Source organism: Nerophis lumbriciformis, linkage group LG22 (genome assembly GCF_033978685.3).
Source record: "Nerophis lumbriciformis linkage group LG22, RoL_Nlum_v2.1, whole genome shotgun sequence".
Classification (NCBI taxonomy): Eukaryota; Metazoa; Chordata; class Actinopteri; order Syngnathiformes; family Syngnathidae; genus Nerophis; species Nerophis lumbriciformis.
The window spans coordinates 23,681,752-23,700,667 of NC_084569.2; the positions used below are offsets into that span (position 1 = coordinate 23,681,752).

The window sequence follows — 18,916 nt, forward strand, 5'->3', positions numbered from 1 at the left end:
CGTTCATGAGTGACCATATCCGTTCGTCCACCGTGTTCAATGGAGAAGTCTGACCCACAAAATTTGCAGGCAGCATACCCCTTCCACTTCGAGCTGTCCTGGATGAACTGAACTTTTTTCCAATCATTTTGGAACTTGCAAGCGTACTTCTTCTTTCTCGTCGTCACCATGTCTCTTCTTCTGCTTCGTCTTCTTCTTCTGTTCTGATTGCCGCGCTTGACTTTTGAGGTGTAACCGTTATTATTGTCCGGCCGGAAACGGCGCCCAGTGAAGGATGGTGTAGCAATATGTTGTCCGGGTGGAAATCAGGAGAAATTCGTGAGAATGGTGGCCCCGTGAGATTTTCGGAAGGGGCACTAAAATTCGGGAAGGGTTGGCAAGTATGCCTAAATGTATCCTAATCATTCTTTGTATGTGTTCCCTTTCGACCACACACACACACACACGCACACACACACATACACACACATCCGACTTGTCCAACTTCAAACAATTAAAGAGTGATTAATATCTTCTTTGTGCCCCTTCTCTCTAACTGGAGTCCTTGTCCTAAGAAGCTATCAGATCAGCATTCCACATCCAGAGTAACCTACTCTATCACAATTATTATTATTGTTTTTATTATTTTCCTCTTTTCATTTTTGTCTTCTCAATTTTATTTTTTTAATTTCTGTCCAAAGTATTGTAAATTGGGATTGGATTGGATTTAGGGTTGCTCTATTTCCTTCTGTTTGATTGATTAGTATTCAATGGTTTTTGAAAATACATTTTTAAAAGGACGTTTTTTCGGCCAACGCTGCGCTAAAAGTCATACGTCAGCAGCCAAGAGGAGCTTTTGTGACCTGTTTTGTGAAGGTTTTATTATGATTTACATACCAAAAGAATTAGGTTGAACCGAGATTTGATTCTGAATAGATTTGTCACCCCAATGTCACCCCAAGAATCGAAATTAATTTGTGAGGTGCCTAAAGATTCCCACCTCTATTATTTGGCTCCCTTTTGTGTCGTGGCCAATTATGCAAATTAGATGATGCCTCCCTCCACCTTCACAAATACTTTGTAATCCTGTGTCAAAAAAGCATACATATTTCACACTTTAACTTAAGTGTAACTTTAAAGTATCACCCATTTGAAATTGCTGGACTGTACTTAACACATACGTCACAACAATAATCACTTTCAACTTGTCGAGACGTGGTTGAAAGCATTTTTTTTAGCACCGTTTGTCATTTGTGTGTCTCCACAGTGGTCACGTTCCAGCTGGATATCACGGCACAGCAGGGGCGAGACAAAGTGAGGGAGATGTTCGACAAGAACCGGCATGTCTCTGACCCTCGTCTCATCGACATGTTGGTCATCAAGGTAATGCTTATGAGTTTATTTCTTCCCCTGTGAGCATGTCCATGTGATGCTAGGCCTGGGTCATTTACACATTTTGCAGGACAAGATATTGTCCATACATTATTGCAGATGAACGATATTAGTGTCATAATTATGTTGAGACCAAATTAAGCGGTTATTAATACATCTTATCATTACACCCCTACCTTAAAGAAGTAAACAAACAGACAAAAATGGATTCTTAATCTCTACGTTAGCAAAAATTGCACTTCAATAATTATTACCGTATTTTCCGGACTGTAGAGTGCACCGGTATACAAGCCACGCCCACTAAATTTTAGAAGAAAAAAATATTTCCCATATATTGTCTGCACCGGACTATAAGCCGCAGATATATACGTTATAAAATTAGTTATTTACACAGAAATATTTTTTAAATGTTTATTTACATACCTTAATTGTTTCCAAACGGTGTCTGTAAAACGGATGATCAAACAAAACAGAAGTCGTCGTCATGGACCCACTAGCTGCGAAAACTAGCTTTCCAATCAGCTAAACAGACTCAATAACTCCACGGTGACGTTTAGTGAATTTACGAAACTGAAACAATACAAAAAGAGTGCCATTGTAAGTTAATACCGGTAATACTAAGACACACAGTCGTAAGCGTGTTAACATATTAGCTAATGCTAACGACGCTAGCTTGATTACATTACAATAGCACGCATAAATTTGAAATATGACAACACTCCTACAGACATTATAGTAAGTATGAATAGTTTTAGTTATATTGTAAAACTTACCAATGTTGCTTGGAATGATAAATGAAGAATCCATACGAGTAGAAATGCTATCGACGGCTAGAAGACCGGACGGCACTTCTACTTCCAGTTGAAAGCGCGCGTCTGAACAGAAGGACACTGCAGCACCTGCAGTCAAACACGGCCAAAAGATGGCGCCATAGTACAAACACCTATTTAGTGTGTTAGCTTGTTTTTTTTTACTTTTTGCAGCCTCAGTGAAGAAAAATCCATAAATTAGCTGCACCGGTTTATAAGCCGCTGGGTTCAAAACACAGGAAAAAAGTAGCGGCTTATAGTCCAGAATTTACAGTAAACCTTTTGAAGTGCAGTTTTTTTCTCAGTTGTGAAAACTGGTTTGTTTTGTTGTCCTATTTTTTTGTTGCTGTCACTTTTCAAAAAATTCCGACATACTGGCTCGTTCGTTCCTTTTGATGGTTTCTTTATCCTTCTCATTCAGTTTGAAGCTGAAATATTCCCACATTGGACATTTTGGCTTTGTTAGTACCTTTTTTCATCCTAGCTTCCATTACTTTGTGGAGCTTCTCGCTAGCAAGTCACAATTACCCAGAGTTGTGGACTCGAGTCATGAATTTGATGAATTTAGACTCGACTTGACAAAATGTAAAGAGACTTGCAACTCGACTTAGACTTTAACATCAATGATTTGTGACTTCACTTGGACTTGAGCCTTTTGACTTGACATGACTTGCTACTTTCCCCAAAACCCAACGATTAAAAAGTTATTCAGGATCGCTGCGTATCTTTCATTTTGTACTTGTGTGTCTATCTATCAGTGTGTCTGGCAGCGTGTTGTTCCTGTCAGTACAACAGCCAATCAAATTAGATCTACATTGTTTTCATCCCACAGCTCTCATCCAATCATATTGCAGGAAAACCAACGAAGAAGAATTGTCAAACAACGCGGTGGTGAGAAAAAATGATGCCAAAGTTGGTTTCGTTCGGGTATAAAAACTACGACTCGGTCAACAAAAAACGAATTGCCGTATGCAAAGCATGCAGTTCGAAGATTACAGACGGAGACGCAATAATTTCCAACTTCGTTCGACATTTTAAGTTGCACAAAGAAGGGTAAGTTTTGAATGTAAGCTAACGTTTATTGGCTAAGTAGGACTTTTATTTGCTGTGTAGTTAAATCAGTGAGGCTGTAAACTCACTGCTAAAGTTATAACCATAGACATCTTATAAGGTTACGCAGCATCGAGCGCTACTGCCTACTGGCGCAGACGAGACGCGGGGCCGCCATCTTGGAGTGGTGATCCGGTCCACTCAGTGCAATTCATTTGGCAGGAGCAATGAACTGTCAGCGCATTTAATTCATTTTACCTCACCGAATACCACTGATTTTCACGCGTTTTTTTATCATACGTGTAGCTATGATAAAGGACACATGTTGTGGCGTGTTTTATTATTCATAGTTTGCTTAACAGTAATAGAATATTCTTATATGCTGTAAGTGACCAGACGTCCGAGATCAAAACTGGGAATATACTGTAATCCCAGAGAAGGGGGGAAAAAAACAGGCAGCTATTTTTAAGTTGAAGAAGCAATATGATTAGGTTATATATACATGCGTATATCCTACATAAACAATGTATGAGTACATTAGATATCTATATATCTTAGGGACCTATAGACTATCTCTGTTGCTGCAGCAGCAGAGAGTTTATTCTGTCTTGACACTTTGTATTGATATTTTGTATTACATTCTTCCCTTAAATGATCATGTTTACAGTGATTGTTTTATATGTATTTTTGATGTATGTCGCTTTGGATAAAAGCGTCTGCCAAATACTTAAACATAAACATATATAAACACCTGAAAGTCTTTATATCAGCTAAAACCACCAATCTGTTTCACTGGATTCAGAATAAAACAAAATTATGTCTTACCCAACAATGTGAGTATTTGAATATTGTTACTTGAAGACTTATTTATGGTTACAATTAAACTGTTAAGAAAGTATTGTCTTATATTTTGCCTAAAATGGGAATGCATCATAATCAGTGGCTGGTGAATTTTGTTTTAGGTGGAGCAGAAAGTTTGTAAACCAAACCCCTGTAGGGGCGTCGTCCTCCCCCAGAAGATTTCTTTGCGATTTTTACATACAAATATTGAAGATCTTTGCTCCTTCTCAACTCTGTGGTAATATTCTTTTCACAAAATACAACCAATAGTACGTTAATGTTAAATCTTACTTGTGAAAAGTAGTCCCCCGATTACAGTCCGCTCATTTGAGCAGGAACACGCTGAACACCAGCCCGGCATCTTTGTTTTCTACCTGTCAACTGTCAGTTTAGGCTGCTTGTCGGCTCCTCATCAGCACTTCAAGATGGCGGCCAAATTGCTCACATCACAGCAGCCAATGCTGCGTCTACTTATAAGATGTCTATGGTTATAACGTCATTGCAAACACGGCAATCTGTTGCGTCCACTGTAGTTCGCTACCTTATTCATACTTTTTGTCAAGTGATTTTTTTTAAGCAGGGTTGCATGATGTACCTACACATAACGTTATGTTAGTCAATGTATCACACACAGTAACGTAACGTTAGACGGTGGTCAGCAGCACCGCGTATTTTAGCCACCTACAAAAAGACAAACATAGTCAAATAAAGGTCAATTAAAATGTATACTATATTAAGAATATGTGTACATATTGCATAGGGCCCTGACATCTAAAAAGTACAACTCTGTTCATTGTTATGTTCATGTATTTGTTATGTTTTTCATGTGTATGCACACATCAACACACATACAGTATGAGATGAGAACAATGAGATAAGGTAAGAAGAGGTTAGAAACTGCTGTGGAACTATTTACAATATGCCATGGAAATAACAATGTTAACACTTTTGTGCAAATAAGTACAGTTGCTCTTGTTTTTTCAAATGTGTTTATTCTGTAAAGGAATGAGTTAAATGTTTAAAATGACTGGTTAATAGTGCTATTATGAAGTGCAATGTCAGCACAATTTTTTTCCTGCAATTTCAAATGCACTTGTTTTAATATATAAATACAGCATTTTAAAAGCATACACAATCTGTGTATATTAGTCGGTGGTTAAAAGGACTTAAAAGGACTCGAAACTCAAAATGCAGGACTTGGGACTTGACTTGAGACTTTCCAGTCTTGACTCAGGACTTGCCTGTCTTGACTTGGGACTTGACTCGAGACTTGAGGGCAAAGACCTCTGCAACTACCGCATGTGTTTGTCAGATAGCGCCCGCCTTCACCCACAGGGACAAAGATTGCAGATGACTGACAGAGGGTTGACCCCAGTCGTTTGATTATACTATTGAATGCACGGAGTGAACCCTCTTGCGCAGTGTTTGAACGTGAGCGATGGGAAAATAAACACACAGACATGACAATTTATCAATGCGATTTTTCATTTATCGTTTAGTTCAGTGTTTAATAGATTAAAGGCCCAGGTCGACATTACACACATTTTAGGATTTGTTGACTTCTTAGAGGGCATATTTAGATGTATTCTGTCTGCATTTGGTGTCACCTGCAGGGGAAAATGGAGCTCCAGGAGACCATCCACGTATGGAAACAGAAGACACACATTATGCGCTATTTCCAAGAGTCTGAGGAACCGCGTGCTGTTGATTTCCTGTCTAAATTCTACCGAGGGCATGAACCCTGAACCGCCCCGCCCCACGTACCTTAGACCTGAGATGTTCCCTTTGATTGTAAATACACATGTAACATTCGCACACTGATGTTTGTGTCTCTCATTAACATTTTAAACGGGGCTTTCACAGAATTTGCCATATTTTGTGATTGTTTTAAGCAAGATACCCATTAGCATGCTAACAGTTAGCATATGTAAGGTACACAAGTTATAGGACTCTAAAGTGTACGACTGAAAATTTGGCTTTAAAAGTTATTTTAAGTCAGTCAGTCTTTTTGTCTTAATTTTATTTTGTACTGATATTGGCCGCACACATACGCTTTTGAAATATTAAAACAGGTTCTTGTTTTTATTCACAAATGTAACACCGCATAGCAGAAAAGTAATTGAACGTGCTCTTCGTCCTTCTCGTGTGCTGGGCCCTCCTTTTTCAATGGCCGCGGCGATCGCCTATGGCCTTAGGGCTGGGTTTTGTGCATTTTGTCATGTCTTCGCCACGATGAGGGTGAGTCCATGAAGCTATAAATGGCTGAACGATTGTGCAAATGCGTTTATTTAAAGTAAACAATTTAATTAGCCTGATTTGACAAGACTACATTTATTGGCGGCATGTGAAGCAAGTGGACACAAATAAATCCATAAATTAGCCACGGCGTTGTCTTCAAAGGGTGGAAAAAAAGGTTCAGCTTATCAGGAAATGATGGTATTTCTCTGCACACAACGGAAGAATACGTAGTCGCGTGTAGATACGCTAAGGAAGGACCTCCCCACTAGGGCTGGGCGATATGGCTGAAAACTATGATATAATTGTTGTATAGGTCGATATCAATAAATATTGATATTTTTCATGACTTATCGAAAATACGACAAGGTAAAAATTAAATGTAAACATTTTTATTTGAAATGTAACCTTCTGATTATAATCCCCTCAGATATCAAGACAGAAAGGAAATGTCAACACAATCATGGAAAAAATGTAAACAAAATAGTAAAATCACACTTAATAACCTTTTAAAATTATCATGCAAAAATAAAGAATATGTAAGAAATGCTTCATAAAGTGTAAGAAAATAGTGCAAAGTGTGAAAATGTAAACATAGAGAAACTTCAGAAGAACTATTTTCTGCAGGTTTAGTGCCAGGGAGTTACAGCAGTGCTCTAAAGGGTGAGCGTGGCTGAGGAAGTGTGGTATTAGCGGTCTTGCCTTGCATCATTTACAGACCACATTGGTCTGACTACGGTCCCTTTGGAAAAATCTGCCATACTGTCCAAGTGACTTTTTTATTGATATCGATTAGCTGTCTATTGCGATATATATTGATGTCAGGAAAACTACCACCAGTCAAGGATAGTATCCTTGAACATGTAAGGATCTGCTCCTTTAAAATCCAAACTTTTTTTATTCTTATTTCCCGCATGTGTTCTGTGACTTGGGTATTCCCACTTTCACTAAAAAACTACTCAACTGTTAAAATTTTTTTAAACCCACATTATCAAACGGTTTATTAGCACATGCAAATACAGAACAATACAGCTAGCTGCCTTTTCCACAATTGACAGTCAAAATCATGACTTTAGTACAGATGAGGCAAAGGAAGGCTTCACCAGGTCCCATTTGTCCCAGTAGATGTAAACAAAACAATCTGTGAAGGAAAGGACAAAAATGCATTTAATAAAAATAGATGCTTATGCATGATTTATAGTTATAATTATAGTTAATTAAAGTTACTATGAAGGTTAATTTCTGTCTTTATTACAAAAGCTTTTTTTTGGACACTGAATTCATGTAACTGTTTTTTTTTTGTGTTTCCATTTTATTTTTTTTACATCAAATTAAAAAGCGGACAATTTTATTGAAACAGAATCTGTTTGTTTAAAAAAATCTGTGTTATTAAAATTCAGTTAAAAAAAAAATCAACATTGTTGTTTCAAAACTCACTTCCGTTAAGTTAAGATTTGGTTTCAGAACCAGCCAATAAGGTGACACATTATTTTTACACTGAAATAAAACCATTTGTATTTCTAATCATTTCTAGTCAATGTAGTTGTTAGCATAATTTGATGTAAAAAATGTATTTCACAAACTTCAAACGCAAACAATTCAGTGTCAAAACAAACTTTCACAATAAAGGCACAAACCTCCATAGGTTATTAGCGTATATTTTTTAAATAATTAAGTGTGTAATCCTGTTATTTTCGGGGTGTCGTTGAACGCAGCATATACCTGTTGTCTGGCTTATGGCGGCCCCTTAGTAGTCGTCGTCGTCCTCGGGGATAAAGATGTCGTGTTCCTCCAGGAGCGCAGCAAAGTTCTTGCTGATCCGAGTCCCCACATACAAGAAGGGCACAAGTACCGCCGCAATCCGCAAAAGGCCGAAGGGGGTCTGCTCCATAGAAACACCTATGTTAGTTCAAGGCAGGAAGTGGCGGGAAACAACAGTCCCTCCGGAGGTGTCATGGCGTCTTCGGTATGAGCACTCACCTTTTTGGGTTGGGGCAGAATGGCCCCGGAGGACGTGCTCACGGCTGTCCGGCACGGCGTCACAGCCAACCGCGAGGCGAGGACGTTTGTGAGCGCTGAAAGCCAGCGAAGACGACCGAGAGCCGACGCCATGACAGCAGCGTTTGATGCTGCGGCAATGCGGAACCTCCGGAGAGAAAACAGCGACACCCAGCGGTGAAGTAGCCACAAGGTGGGTGTGCAAAGTTTTTATTTATTTATAATTTTTATAATTCACACAAAAGTCAAGGCACTTTCAATATCAAGGAAAGAAAACAAAAGCAAATGTAGGCCTTACTTACATAAATCGACATTTAAGTATACATTTTTTTGCCTGGAGCATAATGTTGACAAAACATTTCTATGTTACAGTCGTTAACAAAAATACCAAATTTGATGTCTTCTATAGAGAATGGGGACATTGCCACACCTTTGTTTCTCAGCCAATCTCTGATCTCCAGGGGGGTGTGCCAACTAACAGCCACAGGTCAAATGCAATTATACAAAAATGGATATGAGGGACGGCGTGGCGCAGTGGGAGAATGGCCGTGCGCGACCTGAGGGTCCCTGGTTCAATCCCCACCTAGTACCAACCTCGTCATGTCCGTTGTGTCCTGAGCAAGACACTTCACCCTTGCTCCTGATGGGTGCTGGTTAGCGCCTTGCATGGCAGCTCCCTCCATCAGTGTGTGAATGTGTGTGTGAATGGGTAAATGTGGAAGTAGTGTCAAAGCGCTTTGAGTACCTTGAAGGTAGAAAAGCGCTATACAAGTACAACCCATTTATCATTTATTTATAAATGAAAATACAACAATATTTGCGACCCAAAAATAAACTTACATAAAAAAAAAGTTTTTACTAATATTTAATTGGTTCCAAATTAATTTCAAAAATTAGGGCAGGGTATGTTTGTTTTTATTGGTCTTGTCCCACAATATTGAAGTTGAGTCTTACCAAAATATAAGATTATTTAGTATTTGCAAACAAACAAGTGTAAGAAAAATATTTTCAACCCAATAAAGACTTGCAACTCTCAACTTTTTTTGGTTAAAAATATTTTTTGGATATATTTTTAAAGTTAAAGTACCACTGATAGTCACACACACACTCGGTGTGGTGAAATTACTCTCTGCATTTAACCCATCCCCTTGTTCCAACCCCTGGGCGATGAGGGGAGCAGTGAGCAGCAGGGGTGGCAGCGCTCGGGAATCATTTTGGTGATTTAACCCCCAATTCCAACCCTTGATGGGAGGTAGAGGGTCCCATTTTTATAGTCGTTGGTATGACTCAGCCGGGGTTTGAACTCACGATCTACTGATCTCAAGGCGGACACTCTAACCACAAGACCACTGAGCAGGCTTAACATTTGATATATGAACAGTTGCAGTTGCAAGTCTTTTTTTTGGGTTGAAAGATTTTTTTTTTTTTTTGCAAATCTTTTTTGTTGTTTGGTTGCATGAAAATGAACGATATAAAAAAAAAAGAGGTGAAACAACAACAAAAAAACTTTTTCAACCCAAAAGACTTGTGACTCCAACTTTTGTTTGACAATATTTTTTTTTTATTGCAATCAAATTTTATTGTGTTTATCAATATAGTCCTTAATCATAAGTGCCTCAAAGGGCTTCACAAAGAAATAGAAAATCGTATTTCAATCAATATTTTTGTTTTGTATAACTTTTTGTTTGCTTGCATCATTAACTTATTTGATGCAAGCAAACAAAAAGTTTTGTTTGCTTGCATCATTAACTTATTTGCTCCTCTCTGAGCTGCCACCTTACCGTGGTAGAGGAGTTTGCGTGTCCCAATGATCCTAGGAGCTATGTTGTTCGGGGGCTTTATTCCCCTTGGTAGGGTCTCCCAAGACAAACTGGTCCTAGGTGAGGGATCAGACAAAGAGCATCTCGAAGACCTCCATGAAAAATACAAACAAAGGACCCAGATTTCCCTCGTCTGGACGCGGGTCAGCGGGGCCCCCCTCTGGTCTGGAGCCAGGCCCGGAGGTGGGGCACGATGGCGAGCGCCTGGTGGCCGGGCCTGTCCCCATGGGGCCCGGCCGGGCACAGCCCGAAGAGGCAACGTGGGTCCCCCCCTCCAATGGGCTCACCACCCATAGCAGGGGCCATTGAGGTCGGGTGCAGTGTGAGCTGGGTGGAAGCCGAAGGCATGGCACTTGGCGGTCCGATCCTCGGCTACAGAAGCTAGCTTTTGGGACGTGGAACGTCACCTCGCTGGGGGGGAAGGAGCCTGAGCTAGTGCGCGGGGTCGAGAAGTTCCGGCTAGATATAGTCAGACTCACTTCGACGCACAGCAAGGGCTCTGGAACCAGTTTCTCTCGAGAGGGGCTGGACTCTCTTCCACTCTGGCGTTGCCGGCAGTGAGAAGCGACGGGCTGGGTTGGAGTTCAACCCGGTGGACGAGAGGGTAGCTTCCCTCTGCCTTCGGGTCGGGGATGGGTCCTTACTGTGGTTTGCGCTTACGCGCCAAACGGCAGCTCAGAGTACCCACTCTTTTTGGATTCACTCGAGGTAGTACTTGAGAGTGCTCCCCCGGGTGATTCCCTCGTTCTTCTGGGGGACTTCAACGCTCATGTTGGCAACGACAGTGAAACCTGGAGAGGCATGATTGGGAAGAATGGCCGCCCGGATCTGAAGCCGAGTGGTGTTTTGTTATTGGACTTTTGTGCCCGTCACAGATTGTCCATAATGAACACCATGTTCAAACATAAGGGTGTCCATATGTGCACTTGGCACCAGGACACCCTATGCCGCAGTTCCATGATCGACTTTGTAGTTGTGTCATCGGATTTGCGGCCTCATGTTTTGGACACTCGGGTGAAGAAAGGGGCGGAGCTTTCTACCGATCACCACCTGGTGGTGAGTTGGCTGCGATGGTAGGGGAGGAGGCCGGACAGACCTGGCAGGCCCAAACGCATTGTGAGGGTTTGCTGGGAACGTCTGGCAGAGTCTCCTGTCAGAGAGAGTTTCAATTCCCACCTCCGGAAGAACTTTGAACATGTCACGAGGGAGGTGCTGGACATTGAGTGCGAGTGGACCATGTTCCGCGCCTCTATTGTCGAGGCAGCTGATTGTAGTTGGTGCCTGTCGTGGCGGTAATCCTAGAACTCGTTGGTGGACACCGGCGGTGAGGGATGCCGTCAAGCTAAAGAAGGAGTCCTATCGGGTTCTTTTGGCTCATAGGATTCTTGAGGGAGCGGACAGGTACCAACAGGCCAAGCGGTGTGCGGCTTCAGCAGTCGCAGAGGCAAAAACTCGGACATGGGAGGAGTTCGGAGAAGCCATGGAAAACGACTTCCGGACGGCTTCGAAGCGATTCTGGACCACTAACCGCCGCCTCAGGAAGGCGAAGCAGTGTACTATCAACACCGTGTATGGTGAGGATGGTGTTCTGCTGACCTCGACTGCGGATGTTGTGCATCGGTGGAGGGAATACTTCGAAGACCTCCTCAATCCCACCAACACGTCTTCCTATGAGGAAGCAGTGCCTGGGGAATCTGTGGTGGGCTCTCCTATTTCTGGGGCTGAGGTTGCTGAGGTAGTTAAAAAGCTCCTCGGTGGCAAGGCCCCGGGGGTAGATGAGATCTGCCTGGAGTTCCTTAAGGCTCTGGATGCTGTGGGGCTGTCTTGGTTGACAAGACTCTGCAGCATCGCGTGGACATCGGGGGCGGTACCTCTGGATTGGCAGACTGGGGTGGTGGTTCCTCTCTTTAAGAAGGGGAACCGGAGGGTGTGTTCCAACTATCGTGGGATCACACTTCTCAGCCTTCCCGGTAAGGTCTATTCAGGTATACTGTAGAGGAGCATACGCCGGATAGTCAAACCTCGGATTCAGGAGGAATAGTGTGGTTTTCGTCCTGGTCGTGGAACTGTGGACCAGCTCTATACTCTTGGCAGGGTCCTTGAGGGTGCATGGGAGTTTGCCCAACCAGTCTACATGTGCTTTGTGGACTTGGAGAAGGCATTCGACCGTGTCCCTTGGGAAGTCCTGTGGGGAATGTGCTCAGAGAGTATGGGGCAGGGGTCACCAACCTTTTTGAAACCAAGAGCTACTTCTTGGGTACTGATTAATGCGAAGGGCTACCAGTTTGATACACACTTAAATAAATTGCCAGAAATAGCCAATTTGCTCAATTTACCTTTGACTCTATGTTATTATTAATAATTAATGATATTTATCTTTGTGGAAACACTGATCATCTTAATGATTTCTCACAATAAATATATATAGAAACAGATAAATATCAATATGCAACACTTTATTTTTATATTTTCTCTATGTGCACATTTTTCAAATTGAACATTTTCAAATGATCACTTCTAAGACAGTCTTGTGAAATCACAATATCCCATTTTAACTAGCTAGCCACTAACATGTTTTAACAAATCATGAATTACTTTGCACCATGTTTGTACAAATAATAACTCATGTAAAATACAAAAGTCAACTCTCAAATTTTTTAATGAATCATGTCACACTTTGAACTGGACACCAAATCTGTTATCTGTTTCTTCGTCAGTTAGAGGGAAGCCTGGCATTGCATGCTGTTAACTAGTGTGTTGTACTCTGGTGTGTAACTTGACACTGCAACTCTGAGTGAGTCTTGCAGATGTGCATCAGTGAGGCGTGTTCTGTGTTTTGTAGAGAATAAATGATGAAAAAAACACTTAATTGAACGGTTTAAAAGAGGAGAAAACACACAAAAAAAGAAAATGTAATTTTGAAACATAGTTTAACTTCAATTTCGACTCTTTAAAATTCAAAATTCAACCGAAAAAAAAGAAGAGAAAAACTAGCTAATTCGAATCTTTTTGAAAAAAAAAAAAAAAAATTTTTATGGAACATCATTAGGAATTTTTCCTGATTAAGATTCATTTTCAAATTTTTATGACTGTTTTAAATAGGTTAAGATCCAATCTGCACTTTGTTAGAATATATAACATTTTGGACCAATCTACATTTCTAACAAAGACAAATCATTATTTCTTCTAGATTTTCCAGAACAAAAATTTTAAAAGAAATTCAAAAGACTTTGAAATAAGATTTAAATTTGATTCTACAGATTTTCTAGATTTGCCAGAATAATTTTTTTGAATTTTAATCATAATACGTTTGAAGAAATATTTCACTAATATTCTTCATCGAAAAAACAGAAGCTAAAATGAAAAATTTAATTAAATTGTATTTATTATTCTTTACAATAAAAAAAATGAATTTACTTTAACATTGATTTAAATTGTCAGGAAAGAAGAGGAAGGAATTTAAAAGGTAAATGTGTTTAAAAATCCTAAAATCATTTTTAAGGTTGTAGTTTTTTTCTAAAATTGTCTTTCTGAAAGTTATAAGAAGCAAAGTAAAAAAAAAATAAAAATTTATTTAAACAAGTGAAGACCAAGTCTTTAAAATATTTTCTTGGATTTTCAAATTCTATTTGAGTTTTGTCTCTCTTAGAATTAAAAATGTCGAGCAAAGCGAGACCAGCTTGCTAGTAAATAAATAAAAATAAGAAAATAGAGGCAGCTCACTGGTAAGTGCTGATATTTGAGCTATTTTTAGAACAGGCCAGTGGGCGACTCATCTGGTACTTACGGGCGACCTGGTGCCCACGGGCACCGCGTTGATGACCCCTGATATATATAATATATAAATAATATAAATATTTTCTACATATCTACATTTAAGTGCAGTCAAGAAGGAACATGTGCATATTCCGGTCTGATGGCTGTCGGTATGAAGGACCTCCTGTGTCGTTCCGTGTTGCATTTTGGGAGTCTGAGCCTTCCACTGAACGTGCTCATTCTCACCGCAACGTCCGAGTGTAGTGGGTGGGAGGTGTTGCCCATAATGGCTTGGAGTTTTGCTAGACTTCTCCTCTCTGACACCACCGCCAGAGAGTCTAGCTCCACTCCCACCACGTTACGGCCTTCTCTACCAACTTGTCCAGTTTCACTGTCGTTGCCAACATGAGCGTTGAAGTCCCCCAGCAGAACAAGGGAATCACCCGAGGGAGCACTCTCCAGTACTCTCTCAAGGGAATCCAAAAAGAGTGGGTACTCTGAGCTGCTGTTTGGTGTGTAAGTACAAACAACAGTCAGGACCCGTCCCCAAACCCGAAGGCAGAGGGAAGCTACCCTCTCGTCTACTGGGTTAAAGTCCAACGTGCAGGCTTTGAGCCGAGGGCAACAAGAATTGCCACCCCAGCACGTCGCCTCTCATTGCTTGCAACGCCAGAGTGGAAGAGAGTCCAGGCCCTCTCGAGAGAACAGGTTCCAGAGCCCCTGCTGTGCGTCGAAGTGAGTCCAACTATATCTAGCCGGAACTTATCCACCTCGCGCACCAGCTCAGGCTCCTTCCCTCCCAGCGAGGTGACGTTCCACGTCCCAAGAGCTAGCTTATGTAGCCGAGGATCGGACCGCCAAGTGCCCTACCTTCGGCTTCCGCCCAGCTCACACTGCACCCGACCCCTCCCATGAGTGGTGAGCCCATTGGAGGGGGGACCCACGTTGCCTCTTTGAGCTGAGCCCGGCCGGGCCCCATGGGGACAGGCCCGTCCACCAGGCGCTCGCCATCATGCCACACCTCTGGGCCTGGCTCCAGAGGGGAGCCCCGGTGACCCGCATCCGGGCGAGGAAAAATGTAGGTCCTTGATTTGTACTTTTCATAAAGGTCTTTGAGCTGCTCTTTGTCTGATCCCTCACCTAGGACCTGTTTGTCTTGGGAGACCCTACCAGGGGGCAACATAGCTCCTAGGATCATTGGTACACGCAAACTCCTCTACCACGATAAGGTGGCAGCTCAGAAAGGAGGTTATATAAACATAACTCCAAAACAGAACTTGCAATATGTCAAAACATGCCTGTAATATTGTATCTATGTGAGTTTTACTAGAATCGGTTGTTTTTGTAAGGTTTGCAAATACAAAAAATAGGTTTTACTCAATATGAATGTATAACTGTCACACTCAATATAACAGTTATTTAAACATATTCAGAAAACCAAACACGCAAAGTAGCTAATAATGCCTTGAATAATGTATCTTTGTGAGTTTTACTAAAAAAATATATTTTGTAAGGTTTGCAAAGACAGATTAGGTTTTTTTTACTCAATATGACAGTATAACTGTCATACTATAAAAATGGGACCCATTTCCTCCCTGCTTGACACTCAGCATCAAGGGTTGGAATTATGTGGGCTTTGTACCGAGGATGTCGTTGTGGCTTGTGCAGCCCTTTGAGACACTTGTGATTTAGGGCTATATAAATAAAGATTGATTGATTGATTGAATTGGGGGTTAAATCACCAAAAATGATTCCTGGGGGTGTCCAACACTGCTGCTCATTGCTCCCCTCCTCCCAGGGGGTCATCAAGGGTGATGGGTCAAATGCAGAGAATAATTTCGCCACACTGAGTGTGTATGTGAGATTCATGGGTACTTTAACTTTATACTAAATATGAAAGTTATAGAAACATAACTCCAAAACCTCACACACAATACGTCTAAAATGTCTGTAATAATGTGCGTTTTACTAGAATCATGTGTTTTTGTATAGTTTGCAAATACAAAAATTAGTTTTTACTCAATATGACAGTATAACTGTCACTCTATATAACAGTTATTTAAACATAACTCCGAAACCAAACATGCAAAATGGCTAATAATCCCTGAAATAATGTATCTTTGTGAGTTTTACTTGAAACATATGCCTTTTTTAAGGCTAGCAAACACAAAGGTTAGTTTTTTACTCAATATGACAGTAATGTTCTTAGAATCCTGAGATAATGCGAAAAAAGTAATACAAATGTATTCAAACATAATTCCAAAACCAAATCTGCAAAATGTCTAATAATGCCTGGAATAATGTATCTTTGTGAGTTTTATTTTTTTTTTTAAAAGATCTTTTGTAAGGTTTGCAAAGACACAAATTTGTTTTTACAACTGTCATACTAAATATGAAACTATATAAACATAACTCCAAAACCACACATGCAATATGTCTAAAAATGTCTGTAATAATGTATCTCTGTGCATTTTACTAGAATCATGTGTTTTTGTATAGTTTGCAAATACAAAAATTAGTTTTTACACAATATGACAGTATAACTGTCACACTCAATATGACAGTTATTTAAACATAACTATTAAAACCAAACAAGCAAAATAGCTAATGGTGCCTGAAATATTTTTTTAGTTTTACTTGAAACGTATGCTTTTTTAAGGCTTGCAAACACAAAAATTAGTTTTTTACTTAATATGACAGTAATGTTCTTAGAATCCTGAGATAATGCGAAAAAAAGCAATAAAAAACGTATTCAAACATAAGTCCGAAACCAAACCTGCGAAATGTCTAATAATGCCTGGAATAATGTATCTTTGTGAGTTTTATTACAAAAAATGATAGAGAGATAGAAGTACATACCTTCTGTCAAACTGTCAAACTGATGACATCGTATAAATTTAATACGAAAAAATAATACAAAAAAACAAAGTTCCGCCCCCTGGCTTCCGATGTGTATGTCCTGCCTTCCGGCTTCTGGTGTGTATGTCCCGTGTTTTGACTTCCGGTGTATCTCCCTCCTTCTGGTCTCTATGATTTGATAAAATATGATTTACTATATCTAATTTGACAGGTCTTTGAAAGATTAAAAAACATAATAATCTATATATTTACTATATTTAATATATTTGATCTGGAAAGTTATTACAGATAGAGTGACTTGTGTGTTGACTTGAAGGGGTGGGTGGGGGCTGGGGGTCTTGCATCCTGAGTCAGCGCTTTTTTTGTGTCTGTAGACTTGAAGGGAAGGGGGGAGGGTAGGTGGGGTTGGGGGCAGAGGGTTACGTATCCAGAGTCCGCGCGTTTTTACAGGAGGTATAGGGGTGCCCCTCCCTGCCTGTTTTTATCAAGATAACGATTACCTGTTATCAAAGCTCTACAGTGGGGTGGGGTGTGGGGGTCATAAGAATCAGAATAGCCACATCCGTCATGATTGAATGTAACCATGCTCTTCATCGTCGTTTGATGAATGCTGAGACAACTGATCATACAATGACTAATCTTAACATCACATCAGTTTCCACCTAACCCTGACAATGTCCACTATTTTAAGGAAAATGTTGCTATGTTTTATTATGCTACATTTAATCTTACTGTATATCATAGTCAAACTAAGGAAGTTAGAAATAAGTCTGTTACTGAAATATATCTTGATTTTAAATACCACCAACAGATTAAATATTGTTTACAAACATTCAAGTATAATATGCAACAATAGTTTTAACAATACTACAAATAATATTAAAGTCATGTTGTTGATTGTATCGTATCACACAGTTTAAAAAGATGAACAATTAGTTTCATATGAATGGTAAATGTTTAACGCTATTAATGTCAAAGTTTTTCAAATCTTCCCATACTACTTTTTAAACTTTAAATGTGTAATTTTTATTATTGTAGGGTTTTCAGGAAAATATATTTAGTTTATTTTTCATATTACAAGATTTTTGATCTATGTCTTGTGAACAATTTCCCTCGTGGATCATTAAAGTTTGTCTAAGTCTAAGTCTAATTAAATACTGTGAATGTTTAATTCATTGTTTTATTATTTAACACAATGTTTTTAATTGCCTACCACTATATTGTAGGAATATTGATAGTTTTCTTGTTTTTGTAATGTCCATATGTTTAATATACGAATTGTGGATTTAAGTTGCATTATAAGTGTAGCTTTTATTGTCATTGTACAACAACACAACAACATTGAATGAATAGCTGCAAGTCAACTTTAGCTTTTTGATTTTACAATGTTTCGTGTTGTGTGACTTTTTTTCATGCTTTTATCATTGCTTTTTCCTAAATCTAACCTTGTTTGCGTGTATATTCTTCACCAGCAGATAATAGTTTATTGTATGTTAGTATTTTAGAACGACTCTTTTTCAAAACTAACAGACGACGGAAATACAAGGTGACTTTTTAATAGTAGTCTTCGCAACAATAATAATGCAAACTATATTTATATGTGTATCTTATTTTTCCTAGTTTAATCAATGTTATTACAATTGTACACCATGCAATTTTTTGCATTAGTACACATGATGGATAAGCAGGGTCCTCCTACTGCATTTGTACATCTATTCAAAATGTTCAACATTTCAGGATTGTATTATTTTTTGGTAGCAATATTTTACATGTTTAAGAGCAGAATGTTTCCCACAACGCTATTGCACTTGTATATGCAACATGTACATAAGGCTAGGTTAAGGTCAATAATTGTGTTACTCTTTAAGTATTTGTGTGTACATACTTTACTGATTAATATTGGCTGAATTTCACATACATATTTCTAGTCATTGTTTTCAACACTTTCAACTGATTTTCTGTTGTATTTCTTAAAAAAGCTAACATAAACAACTAGCTGTTATTTGGATGAAACAATGTCTAAAACTAATATTGCTAAAGTTTTACAATACATTTACTTTTTTTTAGCTGCATCATTTCTAAGTAATTTCTACTACTTCTTGTAGGAACATTGATGAATCTCCCCATATACCGCATAATCATTCTCATAATAGATTGCAATGTAATTGTACTACTGCT

At 39.5% G+C, this 18,916-nt stretch overlaps 2 protein-coding genes across 2 annotated transcripts in view; one reads left to right on the forward strand and one right to left on the reverse strand.

Moving 5' to 3' along the window:
- ndufa6 (NADH:ubiquinone oxidoreductase subunit A6) overlaps positions 1-5,885 on the forward strand; it is a 28,179-nt gene extending 22,294 nt beyond the window's left edge. The window contains exons 2-3 of the mRNA XM_061973969.1: positions 1,247-1,362; positions 5,684-5,885. Coding sequence (XP_061829953.1) covers positions 1,247-1,362; positions 5,684-5,815 — 248 coding nt within the window. The 3' untranslated portion in view covers positions 5,816-5,885. The remainder of the gene's footprint in view (positions 1-1,246; positions 1,363-5,683) is intronic.
- A 796-nt stretch (positions 5,886-6,681) lies between these two features.
- Positions 6,682-8,429, reverse strand: smdt1a (single-pass membrane protein with aspartate-rich tail 1a). The gene is made up of 3 exons (XM_072915702.1): positions 8,286-8,429; positions 8,028-8,187; positions 6,682-7,446 (listed from the first exon to the last, which is right to left on the reverse strand). The coding sequence occupies exons 1-2, from the start codon at positions 8,415-8,417 to the stop codon at positions 8,053-8,055; spliced, it is 267 nt and encodes an 88-aa protein (XP_072771803.1). The 5' UTR covers positions 8,418-8,429; the 3' UTR covers positions 6,682-7,446; positions 8,028-8,052.
- Between the last annotated feature and the right edge of the window lie 10,487 nt (positions 8,430-18,916).